This window comes from Orcinus orca, chromosome 3, assembly GCF_937001465.1.
Source record: "Orcinus orca chromosome 3, mOrcOrc1.1, whole genome shotgun sequence".
NCBI classification, from domain to species: Eukaryota; Metazoa; Chordata; class Mammalia; order Artiodactyla; family Delphinidae; genus Orcinus; species Orcinus orca.
The window spans coordinates 155,951,428-155,976,848 of NC_064561.1; the positions used below are offsets into that span (position 1 = coordinate 155,951,428).

General features: G+C 43.1%; 1 protein-coding gene across 1 annotated transcript in view; it reads right to left on the reverse strand.

Annotated features, from left to right (window-relative positions):
• The window catches only part of SPEF2 (sperm flagellar 2), a 171,862-nt gene that overhangs the window by 6,892 nt on the left and 139,549 nt on the right, over positions 1-25,421 (reverse strand). Inside the window, exons 30-33 of the mRNA XM_033421276.2 lie at positions 25,016-25,122; positions 24,127-24,309; positions 18,595-18,687; positions 5,195-5,374 (exon numbers count right to left, since the gene is read on the reverse strand). Coding sequence (XP_033277167.2) covers positions 5,195-5,374; positions 18,595-18,687; positions 24,127-24,309; positions 25,016-25,122 — 563 coding nt within the window. The remainder of the gene's footprint in view (positions 1-5,194; positions 5,375-18,594; positions 18,688-24,126; positions 24,310-25,015; positions 25,123-25,421) is intronic.

Genomic DNA, 25,421 nt, shown 5'->3' on the forward strand with positions numbered 1-25,421 from the left:
TTTGTATTTTTCAAATTCTTTACAGTAGATTTGTACTTACTGTATTTACTGTTATAAATGTGTGTGTGTGTTTCTGATGATGAGGTAATAGATATTCAATGATTTGCCATAGGAAAATGGGCATTTTCAGAATGTTGACTGGTCCAGTGTCAGAGAACACCTGAGAGCTGATTCTCCTTTATTCCGATGAAGGAAAAATGCTAATTTAGGCTTAAAATTAGAGCAGGGTGCCAATACCTGAAAATGCTCAATTCAGTAGAAGCATTAAGTGCATAGATCGCGCAAGTTCTTTCCAAAGAGCCACGTAAGTCCCATGTGTAAAAGGATTATAACACAGCACAGAATTAAGCCTCTGGTTGTCATAAGCCCCTCTGAGGGATTTGCAGGGGCTGAGGATAGTGCAGTAGAGGCAGGTTGTATTTGCTCTAGCTCTGTGTGGTCACCTTGCTTTAGTTGGGTTTCCATATCCTTTGCTAAATTGGGAATTTAATTTAATCTTGGAGGGTGGGGGGGAGAATGCTCTAGCAGGTGAAGTTTTTGGAATTAAGTACAGATATCTATCATCTACCTATCTATCATCTATCAATCAATCTATCTATCTATTCATCCAGCCTCTTCTCCATTTTAAACAGTTGAAATACTACTCGGCAGAAATGTGAAACTAGCTTTTTTGTCTCCATCTAAGAAGCCTGGGAATCATCACACTGGCTACCCGTCAATAATCCCCTGGGGCGATAGAATATTTGCTGTGCTGAAATGAACATAGTCAAGATGTAGAACATCTTGCTGAATGACTGAAGGATGAATGAATTTCTATTCAGAGGGCGGCACAGGTGCTACGTGGAGAAGACAGAGACAGAACCTGTGGGTGAGCACGTGACTAGCTGGGCTGGATAAGCAGGCAATACCAAAATTGAACAGAGAAGGAACCTGCTCTCTCTGTACTATTTCCATAACTACAGAGGGCCCAACTTCTCAAAGACTTGCTATAATCATCATGGGATAAATAGATTTTTTATTTTAGTCAAAAGATAACAGTTTAAACATTTGAGTGAAGAATCCTTAACTTGTTATATCAGAGGATGCTTTATAAATGTTTGCTATTTTTGCTCTCTAGGGGGCTGGAACAGAATAGACTTAGTGGTTCAGTGGGAGGGGAGGGAGAAGAGGGAGGCCAAGATCAGGACCAAAGGAGCCAGTTCAGCATCCTGGCGGGACTGCAGGGTGTGCACAAGAGGGGGCTCCCAACAGACGCTCTGAAAGACCACGACTGTGAATGTGGGTGGATGAACAAAACCAGGGATGCTGGTTTGGAGAAAAGCCAGGGCTTCTGAATGAGCAATAATTAGTGGCATCAAAACTCTGTGTGAGTCACATTATCTTCCAAGCAGCGGGGCAGATTGTGGCGCTAGCAAGCACTATGTCGCACTCTCAGAGACGGCCCTCGAGGACTCCCAGCAAACGTGCCCCTGGAGTGGTGCCTGACCGTGTATTTCTGCCATTCAGTCTGTTTAGTCCCACATCTCAGAAGGCAGAACAGAAGATCAGTCCTTAGGACTAATGTGAGCAAAGCATCAATGAGCAGAATGGGATGCACATTTAAGATTTTCGAAACCCAAGGCCTCAAACCATCTCTGTCAAGATGCTTTAACAAGACTCTCAAAATGTGGGAGGTTCAAGCTCATAATTTATTAACGTCCAATATCACAACCCCAACCTCCACAGGTCAGGGTGAACCATTTTCTCAAATATCAACTTATCTGAAGCTTCACGATGACTAGTGCCTGCTCCCGAGTGCTTTGCTCTTGAGCTTCTTTTAAATTACCCAGAAAGCTGTGGGTTTTAACAGGAGGTCTGTGCCACGGTGAATAAAACAGTGTGAGTAGCAGATATAGACTCAGAAAGAATGAAGTATCAGGGAGATTTCCAGTTGTTTTTTGGAAGGTAAAAGCCGAGATCCCACTAAATGTCTTGGGAGTGAACATAGATCTACTGGAGGTGTTATTTCTGAGCAGGCTCATTTTGCCTTCCTGGGATAAAGTTGCCCAGGGAACTAGAATACAGTTGGAAAGGGCACAGAAAGGGGGCGGCATAATTGGAGGCAGGATGGCGAGGGCTATAGGAGTAGGCAAGAATGAGGAAGGTGGGTGGATCCTGTATTTCAAAAGCTCCTATGGTTCACTCCCAGCCAGGAGTAGTCCTGTGTGTGTGGTGTGTGACAGACCTGTGCCCCATCCCTGCCCAACCATGGTTTCATCTGTTGTGCAGTGGTCATGGGGCAGTTCCTTGGGCTTTAAAAGAGCTCTTGAGAGAAGTACTCCAGGGGAGTTGCTTCCTGGATGGGCACGAGCTCCCGGTGAATGACCCACCGGGTCAGGGACAGAAGGGATGCAGTGCCTTCCTGTGCTAGCTGGCTTGGCTGCTACCCACCCAGAGAGCTGTCTGTTGCTATGGCAACCATTGTAGCGCATAATTCCTTTTCCTGGTCTTTCTGGCTAGGTGCGGCCTCCTGACCCTGCTGTTGCCTCTGCCTCTGGAATGTCTGCTCTCCTCCTCTCTACCTGGGAGACGGGAGTCCCTCCCTTCCTTCTCTCTTCGTCTCTTTCTCCCCTTCTTTCCCTGCCATGTTCACAAACACTAATCGAGTATTTGCTGTGTGCATTACTGAGCACTTGCTACTTTGGAGGACATAAAGATGGGTAACAAGTCATCCCCAACGCAAGGTAGGAAGAACAGCAGTAGGATTCAATAGATAAACCACCCCCTGCCTGAATGACTAGTTCTCCTTACTTCCCTCCTTTGCCCCCTACAGTCTGTCCTGTATGGGGGTACATTTTAAATCAAACGACCCTGCTCCGGTGACTTCTCATCTCATCTCTTGACACAGTCAAAGCCAGCGCCCCTCCAGGGCCCCTCGGAGCCCTCTCCCCCTCACTAGCCTTGCCTGCTACTCTCCTCCAGCTCAATCCTCCCCAACTACGCTGGCTGACTTGCGGTTCCTTAGGGTCCACCGGGCATGACCCCACTTGAGAGATTTTGCACTTACTGCTGTCTTCACTTAAAATGCGCTTCCGCCAGGGGTCTATCTGCAAGGCCCTCTCCCTCACCAGTCTGGGCCTCTGCTTCCATGTCTTTTCACAGAGAGACCTTCTGTGACCATTCTATTTAACACGGCAACTCGCACCCAGACTCCTATATTTTTCCCTCTATTCTTTATTCCCCATGGTGTCTATCACCATTTGCCGTAGTCTTTATTTTACTTGCTTTATCCCCAGAGGTGCTGGATGAATGTTTGCTGAGTAAATGCACAGGTGCATGTGATGGTGCTCAGCCTTGCCGGAGAGGATCTGGATGTAAATGGGGCCCAGTTGCGGGAATGCCCCGTGGGTCGGGGGAAGCTTCATGAATGATCTGGCCTTGGGTACTGGGGAGCCCTCGAACCTTTCCAGGTGCGCTGACGCGTACTCCAGGTGGAGGGGATAGCAAGAGCAAAGGTATGGAGGTGGCAAAGAAGAAGGTTTAGACCCCTCTTTTGATCTGTAAAGCCCCATGTTAATCTGTCCTTTATTCTGTGTTCCCTCCATGTGTGGGCCATCATTCTCCCATTCTTTCCTGTATGGATAAGGGCAATTAGATGGAATCCCTTTAGTGGAGCAAATTTGGCTTCTTCTATATCCTTTGCAGATCACAGGGCTACACAGAGGGTAGGATTTACGAAGCTAATTAATGAAGTGATTGATTGCTCCACTCAGTGAAAGGTTTACTGAGCTCTGTAGCAGTAATTCAGATTCAGGAAGGCAGGTTAGGGGATGTAGAGCAAGACAGATGGCCCTGCCCACAGGGTGTCCAGAGTCCAGAAAGGAAGCTGACCCTGTAGAAGTAGTTATCTATGAGGATTATGGTGAAGCTAGATCCAACCTGCCCACAGCATGCTATGGGAACACAGGGCAGGGTTGCCTGCCACCATTCCAGGTCAGGGAAGGTCTCCCTGAGGACAGGCTGAGACCTCCAGGCAGGTTATGATCCATGCCAGTGTTGAGTGAAGGAGACCCAATCTGTAGAGAGATGTAGGCAGACCACATCTAACTCGTCATTTATTTGGGAAAATGTAAATGGTCTTCCTATGTTCTAAGAAGACAGCATTCTTGAGTGGAAATAACAATAACTCCTTCCTGAACTTTCTGTCACTGTGTCAGTGTTAATGCTGAGTCTAAAGTACATCGAGGTGAAGAGCCTTGAGTTGTCAGCTTCCTAGGCAGCACTCTGGCCTCGCCCTGCCCCTGATGGAAGGGGTAGGACATCCTCCGGGTCATCTGCTCAGGGCTGAAATAGAGGGCTGCCTGTAAAAGAGTCTATGTCTTCTGGGGTGTGAAAGCTGTCATAGGAACTTCCCATTTTTTTCTCAGACAACCCATTATACTCTGTTTTGACAAACATGTGTGAAAGGAAAAGAACTGCAGCTAGGACACCCGAGGAGTCTGAACTGTGCAGCATCCCTCTCCCCTCTGGGTCCACAAAGAAGAGCAGAAAAAATCATTCCATCATGAGGGCCACTGCTCTGTCCCAAAAGGTCAGGTGAGTAAAAAGTCATGCCAATGGACACCTAATAAGTGTATTAGTCATTTCCCTGTTCTGAGGCTTTTCTACCTCCCCCAAAACAGGGAATGTCAACCCTTTAGAAATCGACAGGGGGATGTGAGGTTTTATTGGACATTAAGCTTTTCTGTCACTGGATGCAGGTGACACAAAGTGCCTGTGGAATTCAGGTGGCCAGGTTTGGGCCTGAAATACTATCAAGTGTCATATGCATGTGGGATGTGTCTGAGGCCTGAACTTGTTTTACATAGAATTTCCACAGAGTGTGACAAATAGTCTGGGTTGATACCCAGTTCTTTCATTTCTCAGGATCAGCACTTCATGCAAAGTAAAGGCTGCCCTTTACAGAGCAAACTTCGGTTTCACCAAAGAAACTTTGAGCAAATTTGGATTTAACTACCAAAACATTTTTTAGATAGTGGGTCCCTGGTTCTTAATCCAATTGAATAAGGCGTTATCGAAGACCTAGTAAAGCATCGTGTGAGGAACCTGGGAAAATACAGAGATTGATAAAAGCCAGTCTTTGTTCTTAGAAGTTTAGGATCTTTTGGAATCCCCTCCAGACCCCAACGCTAGTCCATTTCTGGACCACAATTACCTTTTCTGCACCAAGAGGAGGCATTTCAATTGGCTGGACGACGTGAGTCCCAGTGACCACACTGAGGGCCCTGTAGACCCCTTCCACACTGTCTGGATGGCAAGCAAAATAAAGCAGCATCTGTGTGTAGTCAAGCTGAGGTGGATCCTTCTCACAGTCAGCAAATAATCTAAAGAAAAACTGTCACACAAAAGAATTTCAGCCACAGGTCAAATGCATACACTTTGGTAGACAGTAGATGGACGGGCAATGAAGAATCCCTCCCAAAGTTTTGGAATACGGTCACTTTCTGAGGACTGAATTACTATAATTAACATGTAATGAATGGTATGAACTGAAGAGTATGCTAAGTAAAAAAACATAAAATGTAGGGCTAGAAACATTCTGATGTTAAAGAAAATTGTATGCTAATCAATGGTACCGACATACTTCGGAATGAATGTGCTAATTAAGGTGGCAGGGATGACATGTTAAGTAGGAAAAGGGAGCAAGGACCCCTCTGTCCATCCTCAGCTCCATCCTGACAAACTGGGCCCTCACTCCCAACCATGAAGCTTCTGGTACATCTCACTCCCTGGGCAGTAGGGAGAAGGCAGGGAACAATGCCCAAAGCCACTGGGACTTGAGCCATTAGACTCTTTAAACTGACCCACGTTGCACTGAACTCCCTAGACTATTGACTGTAATGTGACTTCTTCCAGTGTAGACTCCCATGCGGAAAGAGTGTGCTTATTACTGAATATCAGCTTGTTTGGCAAGTCTCTCCCGTATCCTGAATGACTGAGCTGACGCTCAGATCTAGATGCAGTGTCTCATGCATTTGACAGCGTGAGGAGTTAGTGCTCCGGGACCTAATATCCTCTGGGGCCCCGCAAATCCTAGGCCAAGCTCTGGGACACAGAGGTCACACTTAAGCAACTACGCGGCCCTGTTTGGGGAGGTGACTGGCTCTTCTCAAACATCTGCATACAGTGACCTGGAGAATCTTTTTTTTTTTTTTTTTTTTAATAAATATGTCTGTTTATAAAGTCATGGAACTGATTTTTTTAACATCTTAATTGTAGTATAATTGCTTTATATTGTTTAGTTTCTGCTGTATAACAAAGTAAATCAGCTATACGTATACATATATTCCCATATCTCCTCCCTCTTGTGTCTCCCTCCCACCCTCCCTATCTCACCCCTCTAGGTGGTCACAAAGCACCGAGCTCATCTCCCTGTGCTATGCAGCTGCTTCCCACTAGCCATTCATCTTACATTTGGTAGTGTATATATGTCCATGCTACTCTTGCACTTCTTTCCAGCTTACACTTCCCCCTCTCCATGTCCTCAAGTCCATTCTCTATGTCTGCATATTTATTCCTGTCCTGCCCCTATGTTCGTCAGAACCATTTTCTTTTTTTTTAATTCCATACATATGTGTTAGCATACGGTATTTGTTCTTCTCTCATTTTAGTTTCTTTTTATGGCTGAGTAATATTCCATTGTATATATATGCCATGTCTTCTTTATCCATTCATTTGTCGATGGACACTTAGGTTGCATCCATGTCCTGGTTATTGTAAATAGAGGTGAAATGAACATTGTGGTACATGTCTCTTTATTATTATTATTATTATTTATTTATTTTTTTGCAGTACGCAGGCCTCTCACCGTTGTGGCCTCTCCCGTTGCGGAGCACAGGCTCCGGACGCGCAGGCTCAGCGGCCATGGCTCACGGGCCCAGCCGCTCCGAGGCATGTGGGATCTTCCAGGACCAGGGCAGAAACCCGCGTCCCCTGCATTGGCAGGCAGACTCTCAACAACTGCGCCACCAGGGAAGCCCCCATGTCTCTTTTTAAATTATGGTTCTCAAGGTATATGCCTAGTAGTTCTATTTTTAGTTTCTTAAGGAACATTCATACTGTTCTCCATAGTGGCTGTATCAATTTACAGTCCCACCAAGAGTACAAGTGGGTTCCCTTTTCTCCACACCCTCTCCAGCATTTATTGTTTATAGATTTTTTGATGATGGCCATTCTGACCAGTGTGAGGTGATACCTCATTGTAGTTTTGGTTTGCATTTCTCTAATGATTAATGATGTTGAGCATTCTTTCATGTGTTTGTTGGCAGTCTGTATATCTTCTTTGGAGAAATGTCTACTTAGGTCTTCTGCGCATTTTTGGATTGGGGTGTTTGTTTTTTTGTTATTGAGCTGCATGAGCTGCTTGTAAATTTTGGAGATTAATCCTTTGTCAGTTGCTTCATTTGCAAATATTTTCTCCCATTCTGAAGGTTGTCTTTTTCTCTTGTTTATGTTTTCCTTTGCTGTGCAAAAGATTTTAAGTTTCATTAGGTCCCATTTGTTTATTTTTGTTTTTATTTCCATTTCTCTAGGAGGTGGGTCAAAAAAGATCTTACTGTGATTTATGTCAAAGAGTGTTCTTCCTATGTTTCCCTCTATGAGTTTTATAGTGTCCAGTCTTACATTTAGGTCTTTAATCCATTTTGAGTTTATTTTTGTGTATGGTGTTAGGGAGTGTTCTAATTTCATTCTTTTACATGTAGCTGTCCAGTTTTCCCAGCACCACTTATTGAAGAGGCTGTTTTTTCTCCATTGTATATTCTTGCCTCCTTTATCAAAGATAAGGTGACCAGGCTTCTCTGGTGGTGCAGTGGTTGAGAGTCCGCCTGCTGATGCAGGGGACACAGGTTCGTGCCCTGGTCCAGGAGGAGCCCACATGCTGCGAAGCAGCTAGGCCTGTGAGCCATGGCTGCTGAGCCTGTGTGTCTGGAGCCTGTGCTCCACAACAGGAGAGGCCACAACAGTGAGAGGCCATGTACTGCAAAAAAAAAAAAAAGATAAGGTGACCATATGTGTGTGGGTTTATCTCTAGGCTTTCTATCCTGTTCCATTGATCTATATTTCTGTTTTTGTTCCAGTACCATACTGTCTTGATTACTGTAGCTTTGTATTATAGTCTGAAGTCAGGGAACCTGATTCCTCCAGCTCCATTTTTCTTTCTCAAGATTGCTTTCACTATTTGGGGTCTTTTTTGTTTCCATACATATTGTGAAATTTTTTGTTCTAGTTCTGTGAAAAGTGACGTTGGTAGTTTGATAGGGATTGCATTGAATCTGTAGATTGCTTTAGTCATTTTTACAGTGTTGATTCTTCCAATCCAAGAACATGGTATATCTCTCCATCTGTATCATCTTGAATTGCTTTCATCAGTGTCTTATAGTTTTCTGCATACAGGTTTCTTGTCTCCTTAGGTAGGTTTATCCCTAGGTATTTTATTCTTTTTGTTGCAGTGGTAAATGGGAGTGTTTCCTTAATTTCTCTTTCAGATTTTTCATCATTAGTGTATAGGAATGCAAGAGATTTCTGTGCATTAATTTTGTGTCCTGCTACTTTACCAAATGCATTGATTAGCTCTAGTAGTTTTCTGGTAGCATCTTTAGGATTCTCTATGTATAGTATTATGTCATCTGCAAACAGTGACAGCTTTACTTCTTCTTTTCTGATTCGGATTCCTTTTATTTCCTTTTCTTCTCTGATTGCTGTGGCTAAAACTTCCAAAACTATGTTGAATAATAGTGGTGAGAGTGGGCAATCTTGTCTTTTCCTGATCTAAGTGGAATGGTTTCAGTTTTTCACCATTGAGAATGATGCTGGCTGTGGATTTGTCATATATGGTCTTTATTATGTTGAGGTAAGTTCCCTCTATGCCTACTTTCTGGAGGGTTTTTATCATAAATGGGTGTTGAATTTTGTCAAAAGCTTTATCTGCATCTATTGAGATGATCATATGGTATTTCTCTTTCACTTTGTTAATATGGTTTATCACATTGATTGGTTTGTTTATATTGAAGAATCCTTGCGTTCCTGAGATAAACCCCAGTTGATCATCATGTATGATCCTTTTAATGTGCTGTTGGATTCTGTTTGCTAGTATTTTTTTGAGGATTTTTGCATCTCTGTTCATCAGTGATATTGACCTATAGTTTTCTTTTTTTGTGACATCTTTTGTCTGGTTTTGGTATCAGGGTGATGGTGGCCTTGTAGAATGAGTTTGGGAGTGTTCCTCCCTGTGCTATATTTTGGAAGAGTTAGAGAAGGATAGGTGTTAGCTCTTCTCTAAATGTTTGATAGAATTTGCCTGGGAAGCTGTCTGGTCCTGGGCTTTTGTTTGTTGGAAGATTTTTAATTTCAGTGCCTGTGATTGTTCTGTTTATATTTTCTATTTCTTCCTGATTCAGTATCCAAAGGTTGTGCTTTTCTAAGTATTTTTCCATTTCTTCCAGGTTGTCCATTTTACTGGTATAGAGTTGCTTGTAGTAGTCTCTTAGGATGCTTTGTGTTTCTGCAGTGTCTGTTGTAACTTCTCCTTTTTCATTTCTAATTTTATGATTTGAGTACACTCCCTCTTTTCCTTGATGAGTTTGCTAATGGTTTATCAATTTTGTTTATCTTCTGAAAGAACCAGCTTTTAGTTTTATTGATCTTTGCTATTGTTTCCTTCATTTTTTTTTCCATTTATTTCTGATCTGATCTTTATGATTTCTTTCCTTTTTCTAACTTTGTGGTTCTTTTGTTCTTCTTTCTCTAATTGCTTTAGGTATAAGGTTAGGTTGTTTATTTGAGATTTTTCTTGTTTCTTGAGGTAGGATTGTATTGCTATAAACTTCCCTCTTAGAACTGCTTTTGCTGCATCACATAGGTTTTGGGTCGTCATGTTTTCATTGTCATTTGTTTCTAGGTATTTTTTTTATTTCCTCTGTGATTTCTTCAGTGATCTCTTGGTTATTTAGTAGTGTATTGTTTAGCCTCCATGTGTTTGTATTTTTTACTGTTTTTTTCCTGTAATTGATATCTAGTCTCATAGCGTTGTGGTCGGAAAAGTTACTTGATACAATTTCAATTTTCTTAAATTTACCAAGGCTTGATTTGTGACCCAGGATATGATCTATCCTGGAGAATGTTCCATGAGCACTTGAGAAGAAAGTGTATTCTGTTGTTTTTGGATGGAATGTCCTATAAATATCATTTAAGTCCATCTCGTTTAATGTGTCATTTAAAGCTTGTGTTTCCTTATTTATTTTCATTTTGGATGATCTGTCTATGGGTGAAAGTGGGGTGTTAAAGTCTCCTACTATGATTGTGTTACTGTCGATTTCCCCTTTTATGGCTGTTAGCATTTGCCTTATGTATTGCGGTGCTCCTATGTTGGGTGCATCAATATTTACAACTGTTATATCTTCTTTGATTGATCCTTTGATCATTATGTAGTGTCCTTCTTTGTCTCTTGTAATAGTCTTTATTTTAAAGTTTATTTTGTCTGATATGAGAATTGCTACTCCAGCTTTCTTTTGATTTCCATTTGCATGTTATATCTTTTTCCCTCCTCTTTAAGTCTGTATGTGTCCCTAGGTCTGAAGTGGGTCTCTTGTAGACTGCATATATACAGGTCTTGTTTTTGTATCCATTCAGCCAGTCTATGTTTTTTGGTGGCAGCATTTAATCCATTTACAGTTAAGATAATTATTGATATGTACATTGCTATTACCATTTTCTTAATTGTTTTGGGTTTGTTATTGTAGGTCTTTTCCTTCTCTTGTGTCTCCTGCCTAGAGAAGTTCCTTTAGCATTTCTTGTAAAGCTGGTTTGGTGGTGCTGAATTCTCTTAGCTTTTCTTGTCTGTAAAGGTTTTAATTTCTCCGTCAAATCTGAATGAGATCCTTGCTGGGTAGAGTAATATTGGTTGTAGGTTTTTCCCTTTCATCACTTTAAATATGTCCTGCCACTCCCTTCTGTCTTGCAGAGTTTCTGCTGAAAGATCAGCTGTTAACCTTATGGGGATTCCCCTGTACGTTATTTGTTGCTTTTCCCTGCTGCTTTTAATATTTTTTCTTTGTATTTAATTTTTGATAGTTTGATTAATATGTATCTTGGTGTGTTTCTCCTTGGATTTATCCTGTATGGCACTCTCTGTGCTTCCTGGAGTTGATTGACTATTTCCTTTCCCATATTAGGGAAGTTTTTAACTATAATCTCTTCAAATATTTTGTTAGTCCTTTTTTTTATTCTCTTCTTCTTCTGGGACCCCTATAATTCTAATGTTGGTGCATTTAATGTTGTCCCAGAGGTCTCTAAGACTGTCCTCAATTCCTTTCATGCTTTCTTCTTTATTCTGCTCTGCAGTAGTTATTTCCACTATTTTATCATCCAGGTCACTTGTCCGTTCTTCTGCCTCAGTTATTCTGCTATTGATTCCTTCTAGAGCATTTTTAATTTCGTTTATTGTGTTGTTCCTGTTTGTTTGCTTGTTAGTTCTTCTAGGTCCTTGTTAAATGTTTCTTGTATTTTCTCCTTTCTATTTACAAGATTTTGCATCATCTTTACTACCATTACTGTGAATTCTTTTTCAAGTAGACTCCCTCTTTCCTCTTCATTTGTTTGGTCTGGTGGGTTTTTACTTTGCTACTTCATCTGCTGCATATTTCTCTGTTTTCTCATTTTCCTTAACTTACTGTGTTTTGAGTCTCCTTTTTGCAGGCTGCAGGTTCATAGTTCCTGTTGTTTTTGGTTTCTGCCCCCAGTGGATGAGGTTGGTCCAGTGGGTTGTGTAGGCTTCCTGGTGGAGGGCACTGGTGCCTGTGTTCTGGTAGATGAGGCTGGATCTTGTCTTTCTGCTGGGCAGGGTTGCATCCAGTTGTAGGTTTTGGGGTGTCTGTGAACTTACTATGATTTTAGGCAGCCTCTCTGCTAATGGGTGGGGTTGTGTTTGTCTTGCTGGCTGTTTGGCATAGGGTGTCCAGCAGTGGAGACTGCTTGTCATTGAGTAGAGCTGGGTCTTTGCATTGAGATGGAGATCTCTGGGAGAGCTGTCGCCGATTGATATTACATGGGGCCAGGAGGTCTCTGGTGGTCCAGTGTCCTGAACTCAGCTCTCCCACCTCAGAGGCTAAGGCCTGACAGCTCGCCAGAGCACCAAGACCCTGTCAGTCACACAGCTCAGAAGAAAAGGGAGGGAAAAACATTACATAAAATAAAATAAAGTTATTAAAATAAAAAGTTTTAAAAAATTATTTTAAAAAGAGTTATTAAAAAGAAAAATAGAGCAGCCAAACCAATAAACAAATCCACTAATGATAACAAGTGCTAAAAACTATACTAAGATACACATAAAAATCAGAAACTAGTCAATCATATACAGCAAATCCCAAGTCTACAGTTGCTCTCAAAGTCCACCACCTCAATTTTGGGATGATTCATTGTCTGTTCAGGTATTCCACAGATGCAGGGTACATCAAGTTGATTGTGGAGATTTAATCTGCTGCTCCTGAGGCTGCTGGGAGAGATTTCCCTTTCTCTTCTTTGTTTGCACAGCTCCTGGGGCTCAGCTTTGGATTTGGCCCCGTCTCTGTGTGTAGGTCACCTTCTGGCACCTGTTCTTTGCCCACACCAGAGGGTGTTAAAGGAACGGCTGCTTAGGGAGCTCTGGCTCTCTGAGGCCAGGAGGGAGGGGCACGGAATGTGGGGCAAGCCAGTGAGGGCAGAGGCCAGTGTGACGTTGCACCGGCCTGAGCCGTACTGTGTGTTCTTCCAGCAAAGTTGTCTGTGGATCACGGGCCCCTGGCAGTTGTGGGCTGCACAGGTTCCTGGGAGGAGAGGTGTGGACAGTGACCTGTGCTTGCACACAGGCTTTCTGGTGGCTGCAGTAACAGCCTTAGCATCTCATGCCCGTCTCTGGGGTCCATGCTGATAGCCGTGGCTTGCGCCTGTCTCTGGAGCTCCTTTAGGTGGTGCTCTGAATCCCCCCTCCTTGCGCACCCCAAAACAATGGTCTGTTGCCTCTTAGGCAGGTCCAGACTTTTCCCCGGACTCCCTCCCAGCTAGCTGTGGCGCACTAACCCCCTGCAGGCTGTGTTCACGCCGCCAACCCCAGTCCTCTCCCTGCGCTCCGACCGAAGCCCGAGCCTCAGCTCCCAGCCCCCGCCCGCCCCGGCGGGTGAGCAGACAAGCCCCTCGGGCTGGCAAGTGCCGGTCGGCACCGATCCTCTGTGCGGGAATCTCTCCGCTTTGCCCTCTGCACCCCTGTTGCTGTGCCCTCCTCCACCGCCCCGAAGCTTCCCCCTTCTGCCACCCACAGTCTCCGCCCACGAAGGGGCTTCCTAGTGTGTGGAAACCTTTTCTCCTTCACAGCTCCCTCCCACTGGTGCAGGTCCAGTCCCTATTCTTTTGTCTCTGTTTTTTTGTTTTGTTTTCTTTGGCCCTACCCAGGTACGTGGGGAGTATTTTGCCTTTTGGGAAGTCTGAGGTCTTCTGCCAGCGTTCAGTAGGAGTTGTTCCACATGTAGATGTATTTTTGATGTATTTGTGGAAAGGAAGGTGATCTCTACTTTTTACTCCTCTGCCATCTTGAAGGTCCTCTGGAGAATCTTTTAAAAATGTATGTATATGTATAGCTGATTCACTTTGTTATAAAGCAGAAACGAACACACCATTGTAAAGCAATTATACTCCAATAAAGACGTTAAAAAATATAAAAATAAAATGTAGATTCTTATTAAGCAAACGGCTCTGGAGCAGTCTCAGATTCTGCATGTTTAGCAAGCTCCTATACAATTCCCAAGACGCTGGCCCTGGCCTACACTTAAAGAAGCAAGTGCCTAGGTCTAGAGACACCATGTTATTCTTTATTACTGACAGTCCTTACAACTATGAGCAAGTCCAATTATACATCCATGAGATGACAATTGGAAAAATTATTTTCTATTTGACAAATCCAATAAAATTTAAATAAGAATAACTTTGATAGGAAAATACATGAATTCTGTTATGCCATGAATCTGAAAAGAATCTTAGAGGTCAATGAGCTCTGCAAGCTCGTTCATTCAGCCACCCCTTTTTATCAAACGTTTACTGAGGGTCTGCTGTGGCACCGAGCTAAGCTCAGATGCTTTGAAACACTCTCTGATGGTAAGGCAGCCTTAGGCATTTGAAGAGTCATGATCCAGCTTTTGGGTTCCTTTAGGACCTTATATTTTCTTCATCTTCCCACTTGCCTTTGGAAGTCCTCAGGAATTTCCAGCAGGACTAGGGGTAGAAGGGAGCTGACACCAACAGATAACCATGGCATTGTCCTTTCATGTTTATCTTCCATTTCTTTCATATGAATCCTTGAACTTTAATACTATTTTCATTGAAATGCTCTTAAAAAGGCTGTGTAGGTGCAACACATTATTTCCATTAACAAAGAAGTTCAATGTGATATATTGAAGGAAGATGGGCAAAAATAAAATAAGTTGACATGTGAACTCTTCCTGTAATTACACAGGCTTGATTTTAAACCAATGGATGAGACATTCAAAAAAGGTGAGGCCTGCTATGTTCTTAAGATCATTTAAAATGTTGTTATAGGAAGACTCCTAAGGAGGCTTCAGAGTTTCCCTGGAAAACCCCCTCAAATACATATCTTGTATAATCCCTTGCCCTTGAGTATGGGTGGGATTTGTAAATATGATGGAAAGCCAATTTTCAGGAGTAAAGGTAAAGAGATTTTGCAGACACAAGGTCCTTAATCAGTTGATTTTGTGTTAATCAAATGAGAGCTCAACCTTGGGCTCTGATCTAATCATGTGAGCCGTTTTAAAAAGGACCCAGGACTTCAGGGAGAGATTTGAAGCCAGCAAGATGCTTTCCTGCTGGCCATGAAGAGGCAAACTCTGAAACTGTGAGAGGGCGTGTGGCAGGGAACAACAGGCAGCCTCTCGGAGCTGAAGTTCTCAGTCCTACAACTGCACGGATCTGAATTCTGCCAGCAGCGCACCTTGGAAGCCAGTCCTGGAACCAATATAGGAACTGGCCTCAGCTAAGATTGCAACACCAGCTGACACCTTGATTTTAGCCTTATGAGACCCTGAGCAGAGGACCCAGCTAAGCCATGACTGGACTTCTGACTTACAGAAACTCTGAGGTAATAATTGGGCCTTGGTTTAAGCCACTAAATTTGTGGAAATTTCTTACATAGACTCAAAACCCAACACAAATACTATGGTTTCATTCATTCGACAAGTACTTATTGACTGTGCAGAACCTTAGACGGCTCCAGAAAAGTACTTAGGACTGTTCTAGACTGTTCTAGGTGCTTGAAAGAGATAAAGATGCATGCTTTTAAGGAGCTTAATTTCTAGAAGAGGAAGACAGACAGAATATATAAAGTAAATTAGATAGTCATTATGGAAACACAGGGAAAAATGTAGGTCAAGGAAAGGGGAATTGGAGTGAAGGGTGGGGAAGAGGGGCAGGTTGCAGAATTGAGAAGATGAAAATTGGACAAAGGTTGGAGGTGGGCAGGGAGTAGGCAGGTAGGACATGCAGGGGAAGGGCCACACAGGCAGAGGAGAGTGCTGAGGCCAGTGTCCTCAGGTAGGAGCATGCCTGCACATTTGATCAACAGGGAGGAGGCCAGAGTGGCTGAGGCAGGGGATAGAAGAGGCAAGGCCGGTTGGTTTCTTGAGGACTTCGGGTTTTCCTCTGACTAAAACGCAGTGCTGTGGGATGGCTGGAGTAGAGGCTGCTGTGATCTGCCTGTGACCTGAGCCAAGACAAGGGAGACATGGAGGACCTGTGATGAGGCCGCTGCTGTCATGCAGGTGAAGTTGGCTGGTTTGTTCCAGTGACAGCAATGGGACTTGGAACAGATGCTCTGATCCTGGACGTATTTTGAGGGTAGAACTACGGGCATTTCCTGAAGGACTGGATGTAGGGTTTTGAAAAGGAAGAGAACTTGGGATGACTCCTAGGGTTTTGGCCTGAGCAAGAGGAAGGACAGAGTTGCCACTGACCAACATGGAGAGGGCTCTAGGTGAAGGTGGGGCAGTGGGGTGGTGGGGATGGGAGGTCAGGGACCCAGTCTTGGACATGATGAGTTTGAAATGTCTACTAGAACATTCAAGTGGAGATGTCCAATAGACAGTCGTGTCTAGGAGTCTAACGTTTGGAAGAGAGGTTAGGGGTGGTGGAAATAGACACTTGGGATTTGTTAGCAAAAAGCTAGTATTTCAAACCACGAGCCTGGCTTCAACAAATATTAACAGCTCAAAGAAATAGAAGGATTTCATGTGGACGGAAGCTGTGGAGAAGAGATTAAGACAAAACCGTAAATTTGCATAAGGTGAGATTAAATTGCCTTTTCTCAAGAAATCCCTATGAAGTTTTAAAACATTGGAATAGTTGCCCTTGATGTTGTGTGGAAAGCTGGGCAGCCAGGCCATGGCTGAACCTTGTCAGTTGTAAGGAAGTGAATGGTCACCGTCAGGGGACAATGATGTGATTGCAACACGGACGTGTCTCAGGGTTCCTTTTACGGATGCAACTGGACCTCTTACCCAGTGCCTAGGACTCTGAGGTCATCTGAGCCCACAGACAGCAGGAATTACAGTCTGTCCCTGGGACCCCTGGCAGCCCTGGATTGTAGAGAACACAGATGACAAAGCAGGGGAGCTGGGTGTGGCCAGCTAGATCGCAGGCCAAGCCCTCTTTTTAAGAGCTAAGCAGAGGCCACGGCAGGTGAAGGGATCTATTCAAGGTCCTACAGTGGGTCATGTCAGAACTGGGAGCAGAGGCCAGGGATCCTGACGCTCAGAATTCCTCTTCATGGGGTGTTTTCTCCCCTGATTTGGTCTTTACTTACTCTAATTATGGCCAAAAAAGTAAACGTATTATATTGTTTATGTTTTCCCTTTGCACCCCTTTCTTCAGCTTCTTAACCATTAACTGGTGTTTTACCATGTAGAGTTAGCGTGGTTAGCTTGTTTAGCTGACACTGACATCGGGCTAACTGTGTGCCGATCACTGTTCTAAAAGTACCACACATATGGACTCACGCTGCACAACACTCCCAGCAGAGAGGGATGAAAATAAAACAACAGCACAGAGAGGGTAGGTAACTCCCTCAAGACCTCGCAGCTTGTCAGCCGTGGCATCTGTGCTTTTAATCCCAGTTGAAGGGTGTTGAGATTTATGAAATGCTGAGCATCCAGTCCATGGGGCAGAGAGGACACCACCCTCTTCTGTCCTCTGGACAACACACACACACACACACACACACACACACACACACACACACACACACACACGTGTCAACCATCCTTTGCCCTGTAAGAGCGCTTCTTTCTCAGGCTCTGTGGTCCTGCCTCTGCCCCCCACTTTGTTCCTTTCCTATGTTCACTTTCCAGCAGTTTGGGTAGCAGCAGGTGGGAGCCACACCCTTCCTTGGCATCCCAAGGCCCTTTCCAGCCTCACTGTGTCGCAGTCCTCGGGACTGACCAACACAGGCTGTCTCCCGCCTTTAGCAGCTCTGTGAGCCATGGAAGGGCTCTGCTCTGATAAACACTTCTAAAAACTTCTGGCTGAAAAGGAAGTTACTTGACATCGTATTCAGACTGCTGGCTTCTTCCCAAGGAAGGAAGAACCTGTTTATATTGTTGACAGATTTGTTCAAAGAATCATATAGAGACACCTTCCAAAGCTTTACAGGAGAACTGAGCTCAGTCCTCCAGTTTAGAAAACAACCAACAACCAAAACAAAAAAGTGCCCGTGCAACTGCCAGCCTCATGTCTTGGACATTTTTTGGTAACTCCCTGACCCCTTTCTTTCACCTGCTCTCCTGCTAGCATCTAAGAGAGATGCTCAAAGAATATGCATCCAATGGAAGGGAATTGCTCACTTTCAGGTTACGACTGGAGTCATGTTCAATTTTGCACTGCAATTTTTAACCCATGGCGGGCTGAATTGATCAATCGATAAAAAAGTTTGCTCTCATGTCTGAATCTACCATTCAACTTTTCTCATATTTTATTGAGCTTGGATGTGTTGAAGTCAGAATGGTTTTCAGATTTTAACTGCTTGCATTCTATTGTGGCCTCAGGGATAGAAGCTAATGATAACAATAATGATGATGATGATACTTCTGATGATAATAATGATAATCTGACGGGTAGTGGGCAATACAGTAGGCAAACTCTTGGAATGTTGCTCAAGTTATTCAAAATCAAAGAGAAATGAACAAAGACATATATTGGTGAAAGTCAGTTCTTATCCAAAGCTTTTACAATTGGAAGGGCATTTAGCGAAAAGTGTGTTCAGTACCAGCTTATTTGCTAGATGAGAAGAGTGAAACCCGGAGAGCTTATGGCTATTGTCTGGGATCACATAGTGAGTAAACAGGAGAAGCCTGTCTAAGATTTTGGTCCCTGCTTCCCTCCAGACTCTCCTATGCTGTCGCCATAGTGAATATTAAACTCTGCACTTGGGGGATACAGCAAAGGACCCGGGAGTCGGGGTGGAGTCTAAGACTAATTACACAAGTGGGAGAAAAGACAAGAAATGGATCAATGTTATGGAATTACCTCTATAAGATGCTCCTGCCTATTGAATGGCAGAGGTTCAAGGGGATTTTCTGGAATTTTTATATCTTCATCTCCTGTAAACCACAGACCAGCCTACACAGAAAACAAAAATGAGAATCATTAAAGTTACACTGAGATGTAATTGTTCCTCTGAAAACCACAGAGATTGAAGCCATCTCTGCAGGTGTCTAGAGCAGTGGTCTCCAAAGTAGGGTGCAGAAACCATGGGGATGCTGGAGAAAATACTAGAACTTCCATTCACATGTACTGGATCTCATTCTTTTGTAACTTTTATTTTAAAAAATTTGATAATGTATAGAATGCATTAGTGCAGTAGTACACATGAATAATTTATAAATGAAACCCCACATACTGGGGTGCCTGCTGCACTGTAACTGTTGCAGCATGCGATGAAGCTGGGAGGTCGCCGCCCTGGATGTTGCTTGCATAGCAGTACTTTGGAGGGGTCCGTGCCCTCCACTAGCTCATATCGCTCATGTCCTGTTCATGCTGCTCTCTGTTCTTGGAGCCTAGCGTGGTGCTGGGGCATATTGTTGGTGTTGGAAATCTTTGCTGAGTGAGTGACTGACTGAATCAAGAGCTCAGGACCTACTTTTTAATGACAACCTTCATTCTCAGCCCATGTCTGACACTAATTACCAAATCCCTCGGTTCCCATTTGGCAATGCCTCACCCCCTCTCCCTTCCCCTCACGTCTACTGCTGCCATGCTGGTGTACAGCCTCATTGCCTCCATCACAGGCTGCTCCAGCAACCTTGGAGCTGTCTTCATTTCCAGTCGTTCTCTTATTTGTTTCAGCTCAGACCATTTGACCATATCACTTTTCTCAAAACTTTAATCTTGTCATGTCATTCTCTGCTTAGAACCATTTCCTACTCTTGCTCTTTTGCTCACATCATTACTCCTACCTGAGGTGACTACCTGTTCACCAATGTAAACCTACTCATCTTTCCAGACCCAGCTTAGATCACACCTCCTCAGGGAAGCCCTCTTTGATCTCTCCTCGAAACTCCAGTTTGACTTGTTTGCACCAGATATTTGGCATTCAGTTCATTCCTTTGGGTGTTTTCATTCATGTCTGCTACTGAACATCAGGTATTAATTCCTCGGGTTCAAAGAATGTGTCTTGCCAATCTTAACTTTTAAACATGTCAAGCACTTCATATACATAAGCATCTTGTTCCTAGGTCTTTCTCCCTTACCATCTTCCAGAGTGACAATCTACCCTTGGCACTACCTACTTCCAAGAACCATTGGCCAGCCTAACCTGACTCTGGCCTGTGCTTGTGCCTTCTTTCCTTTGAAGAATCACCCGTGTTTTGAGAGAAGGCTGGAGTGACACTAGGTAGCTTGTAAGGGGATGCAGCCCCCAGAGGTGAGGACCGGGTTTTCTTTTCATTTAGAACAGAGGAGTGCTGGCCATGCAGAAGCCTGTGAGGGAGAAGACACAGAAGCAGCTAAGGTCCAGCACGGGCTCGGGCTTTGAATGTAAGTGCTTTGCACTAACTGGGAAGAATCCTTGCCCAGTGGCCAATCTGTGGACCATAAGTACCACTCCATGGAGAATAGAGAGATGAGGAATGTAGGTAAGATTTATGCTTCAGGTCATGATGGAGTGACAAAGCTCAGAATTACCCTCCTGCCTTAAACAATAAAAAAAAATGACCAATATATATGTAACATAATTTTTTCAGATGTTAGACAACAGACAACTCAGGACAGTAATTCCTGAAATAAGGAGAACAATGAGGACCCAAGTATTGCTCAGGCTACAGTGTCAGGAGAGGCACCCAGATAGACCTGGCACATCCTGCTGGATTGACAAGATAGATTTGGAGCTGGGGGAGGCCACGATGACTAGAATTTTCAGGGCAAAACACTAGAGATGCACTGAAAGAGAGTGTGAGCCCTAGAGATCTGTAGAAAGATCTCCTCAAGTCTTGACTGAAAGCCAACCTCTGGATGTATGTGTGGAAAATGCCAGAAGCTGGAGAAAGAACCACAGGAAAGGAGTAAGCTGAACTGTTCCTGAGTCTCACACAGGGCTGGGACTATGTTACCACCAGGGAAAATTTTACCACCCGGCAGAGTGGAAGGACCTCCTGATACACAAGGCATTGGGTAGCACTCCCAGGAGGATATTGCCTTAGTAGTGGGGCTAGATTAGCCCTAAACTAAAGGTTGCTCTGGACCCACCCTTATCAATCTTAATGTAACCTTGAAAGGATAAAACTGATTGCAAATAACATTACTGCATGCCCGACAATATTTAAAGGTATATAAAATTGGACACCCACCAATATAAAATTTATAACATCTGGCATCCTATACAAAGGCATGCAAAAAAGCCAGAAAATATAACCCATAGTCAGAAGAAACATCAATCAATAGAAACAAACACCGAAATACACAGATGATAGAATGAACAGACAAGGATGTTCATTTAGCTGTTCTAAGTATATTTCATTTATTCAAGGAGACAGAGAAAAATGCATATAATGAAGAGAGAAATGAAGGATATAAAAAAGACCCAACTTAAAGAGATCAAAAATATATTTCAAATAAAAATGCTCTGGATTGTATTAATAATAGATTTGACTCTGCAAAGGAAATGATCAGTGAACTAGAAGATGGAGAAGTAGAAATGAATACAAAATAAAGTCAGAGAGAAAAAAAAATTGGAAAGAAAAAAGAATCCAGGATCAGCATCCTGTGGGACAAACATGTGACTGGATTTTGAGAATGGGAGAGAGGAGTACAGAAAAAATATTTGGAAAAAAATTTCTGAAAATTTTCCAAATTTGACAAAAACGGCAAGCCCACAGGTGCAGGAAACTCAGTGAAACACAAGCAAAAGAAATATGAACAAAAGCACACCGAGGAACACGATAATCAAATTGCTGAAAACCAGTGATAAAGAGGAAATATTAAAAGAAGGATTCCTACTCATCCCTGATTTCTCAACCATCAATTCCATATCCAATTTTTCCAATGCACAGGAATTTTCCCTTATTCTTAAAACCAAGAATTCAGTCATGTTAGTTTTTAAAAAATAGATGATATTTTAAAGATTAGGAAACTGTTTCAAAGTGTTTCACATACAAGAGGGTCACATGAGAAAGAAGAAAGAACCTAATCAGAGAACAACTTACATTTTTAAAAAAGTCATCCATGAAAACGTTAGCAGTGCGAAATGTTAAACGTGAACTGTAGGTTGGGTTTAAATTCATCAAGCAAGGTTCAGTCAACCACATCTTGGCCCACTGGATAATCAGGTGATTTATCCTTGAAATGTGGAAATGTCCTTTGTGGACATTTGGTCAAAGAATAAATAAAATATGGTCAAAGAATTTTAGGTTAGTTTACTTTTCCTTAGAGAACAAGTGCTGCGCTGTTTGGATCCTAGAACATCTGATTCATTAAGCCTATAATAACCTGCGTTCTCATTGACAGAAGATGAGTTGAGAGAGTTCACCATCAAAGCATTCTGCATGAGCGTGACTAAACATCCACACGTGACAGAGGCAAGAGTGTGACAGCTGCAATCGGGTTGCAGCAAAGGCAGGTGCGCTTTTATGCTCGCGTGGCTTAGCCCAGGTATGCAGCCGCAGCAGCTTCACAAACGCTGTATCTTATTCCATTTTAGAAGCTGGGGCAATCAGCACACTCCTAAGTGGCGGTTATGATGAACTCGCAGTTAGTCAAAAGAAAAGAAAAAAGACAAAATAAAAAGCAGAGTAGGGAGCTTATTTATTTATTTACTTTCCCCCCAGAGAACTTCATTTCAGCAATGTAGCTGTACTATTCGACTACTGTATTCGAAGGTGGCATTTTCAACAAATCATAAAATTTTACCCCAGAAGCTGTTTTGACAGTCCCATGAAGGAACGCTGTGTGTGTGATGTGGAGAGCGCTAGAGATCTGTGAGTCATGTGGGGAGGTCAAGCGGGCCTCTCCAAATGGCCACCTTGTCCTGAGCCTCCTGAGGAGTGGGCGTTAGGTGCGTAAGCTGAGAGGGCAGAGCTCAGAAATCAACGGCTCCCAAAACCCAGGCAGTGTTCTGATAAGTATTTCTGAGTTTCTGTTTCATGCAGCAGCCAACTTTCTCTAAGAAATTCACACTTTTGGTGAGGAAGCTTTCTGGTTTTGCTCAGCACTGTGGTACAAATTACGAACACCTAAGTTTGTCTCACGTTTGTGCAAAAAGATGTTTAAATGGACAACATACTGTAAAGAGTGAAGGTTGGTACATTCACGAGCGCACACTTTTAAAAATCTTAAGCCAACAAGAAAATAGAGTAAGTTTTGCCCTGCTGTTTATGTTTTTACACAAAACATCTCTATAAGTTGCAAGCCCAGGTCCAGGACAATGAAAGAGTTCACAAAGTGCTTTACTTGGGAAGCATATAAATTAGAGCCCAATCAGCTATGCGCCTTTCTTGATCAGGCTGGAAGAACCTCTTCGATTTCCTCTGGCTCAACTCTCTGAGCGTGGGAACGTCAGGGCTGTCTATGAGCATGTCTTTCATTAATCAAGGAAGAAAAGAGAAGCAGGAAGAGATGTGATCTTTCAATGGTGAAATATACACGAGCTACAGGCACCTAGAGATTATCACCCTGTTTCAAAATCAGCACCTTACAAACGTTTCCACCTTTCGTGTCTACCAGCAATGTGAAGTGGTGAGAATTAGGATGAATTCGATTAGTAGACACAAAATAAGTCATTCAGGCCCTTCTTAGTTATGGCATTTCATTCTTCCTCCCTCCTTACTCAAGCTTCTCAAAAATGAATCAACTGTCTTATCTTCACTTCCTAAAGACCTATTTATTCCATCAATCCTCTGCAATCTAGACTCTGTATGCTCCCAAAATTGCTCTGGTGAAGGTCAGTAGTTACATCCTATCTACAAGTCCAATGGCCAGGTACCATGTTACGGGATTATCCATCACTTTACACACTTCCCTCGGGGGATCTGGTCCATTCATAACCCCAACAACTGCCTACGTGATAGTGATTGGCTTCTGCATCTGCCATATCAGATGGGACATTTCTGTCTGCATTTCCCACAGACATTTCAAACTCAACGTGTCCAAAAACATCTTATCGTTCACCACGCTTGTGACCGAAAGAAAAAAAAAAAAACCCTTCCCCTTTCCCTGTGTTCATTGTAACTGCTGTTGCTACTCCCGGAGTATTTGGTATTGGGCATTGGGCTGATTAAAAGCTCTGCAGGCAATTCTAATGTACAGCCAAGGTTAAGAACCACTTGGTAGGACGACAATGATGTTTTCTGTGATTTCTTTCAGAACCCTTAGCTCTCCAAGCAGTTCTGACTTTTTCAGATCCTTCCCTGGGGGTGGGAGCCAGACTTCTACCTGGGACTTGGACAGTGCCTGTGCTGACTCTAGGTGCCTAGACATGGGCCATGAGACCTGGTGTTGTGAGATCAGGGAGCTTCTCAGGTCAGAAGTACTCTGGTAGGGTTAGTGCCACCAGGGGCTGGTAGTGACCTGCATATACTGCTCGAAAGTGACTGTGCCCAGGTGTTCCTCATCCACAGCCTGGAACCTCTTCAGGGTCTCCAAGAGCTCCTCCTCCAGAGGAATGGGCCAAGGCAGCGCGACTACTAACAAGAATTTCCGCCAGTCCACGAACTCCGAGTTTGTTACCAATAAAGATGTTAACTCCTGCAACTAGAAGAAAGCAGGAAATGCCATTGGAATGTTTGTATGACTCTCTTGTGACACTCTACCTGCTCGTGTTTCTTAGTAAGAGATTCTGATGAAGGAAGTAAGATTTTAGCTTGGCCAATAGGGTTAGTTCTCACTTTTGTTCCTTCAGGTTCTACCAAGCAATCCATGCCAGACAGAACTTAGAGAGTGTTTTTGATTTTTGCTTCCTTGACATTTGTGGGCTTTGCTTACCGTTACACAAGGAATTAACACTTTTGACTGTACTATACTTTGTACCTTTTCAGCAGAGAAGGAATAAAGATGATAATTACGATTGTGGGAGGGCTCTACAACTTGTAGGGAAATACTCTTTAACCACTTTGTTTTCTTAAGGAACAGAATACAAGGAAAAGAAAGCACGGCTAGAATCATCTACTATTACTGGTTAGGATCACTCCCTCTGGTAGTAATAAATACAAACTCACTGGCCGAGCCTCATGGTCTCTGTCGCGTTTCATTGACTGTCAGCATCGTCACTTATTTTCAAATACTGAGCATGAACATACTAAGTGTTTAACTTGAAGTTCATTCATTTGTTCATCCAGGTTTATTGGCTGCTACTACATGTCGGTTACTGTGCAGGTACTGGTTATTTGAAAACTCTTGACTTATTGATTAAAGAAGAAGAATTCTCAAAGCTTGAAACCCAAACAAAATAGAAGCTTACTTCAGGTTGAGTGAGGTTCATCCAACTACTAGGAAAGTTGTTTGTTCCAAGGTTCATGGTTACCAAATCCAGCAGAACGTCAGCAAATGCTTTGTTTCCTATCATGCCTAAAATACAATGAGAAATATTTTTCCGTTTTATTATGTGATTTGTTTCTTTCACTAAAATAGAACAAATAATGGATATTTGTATAATCACTTTGTTCATTCTCTTTAAAACTTTAGCCTTTAGAGAAACAGAAGACACTTTGGAAACATAAAAATAATAATCAATTTTCTGATTTTCTCCAATGGTTGTTTCTCAGCTAAGTCAGCACGTCTTTTTCAGTGAGTAATAAATTGTTCAGACTGAGTAAGATACTGAGGCTTTATATTTTAGTTTGGAGTCTTCTTTGACCTTGTACTCA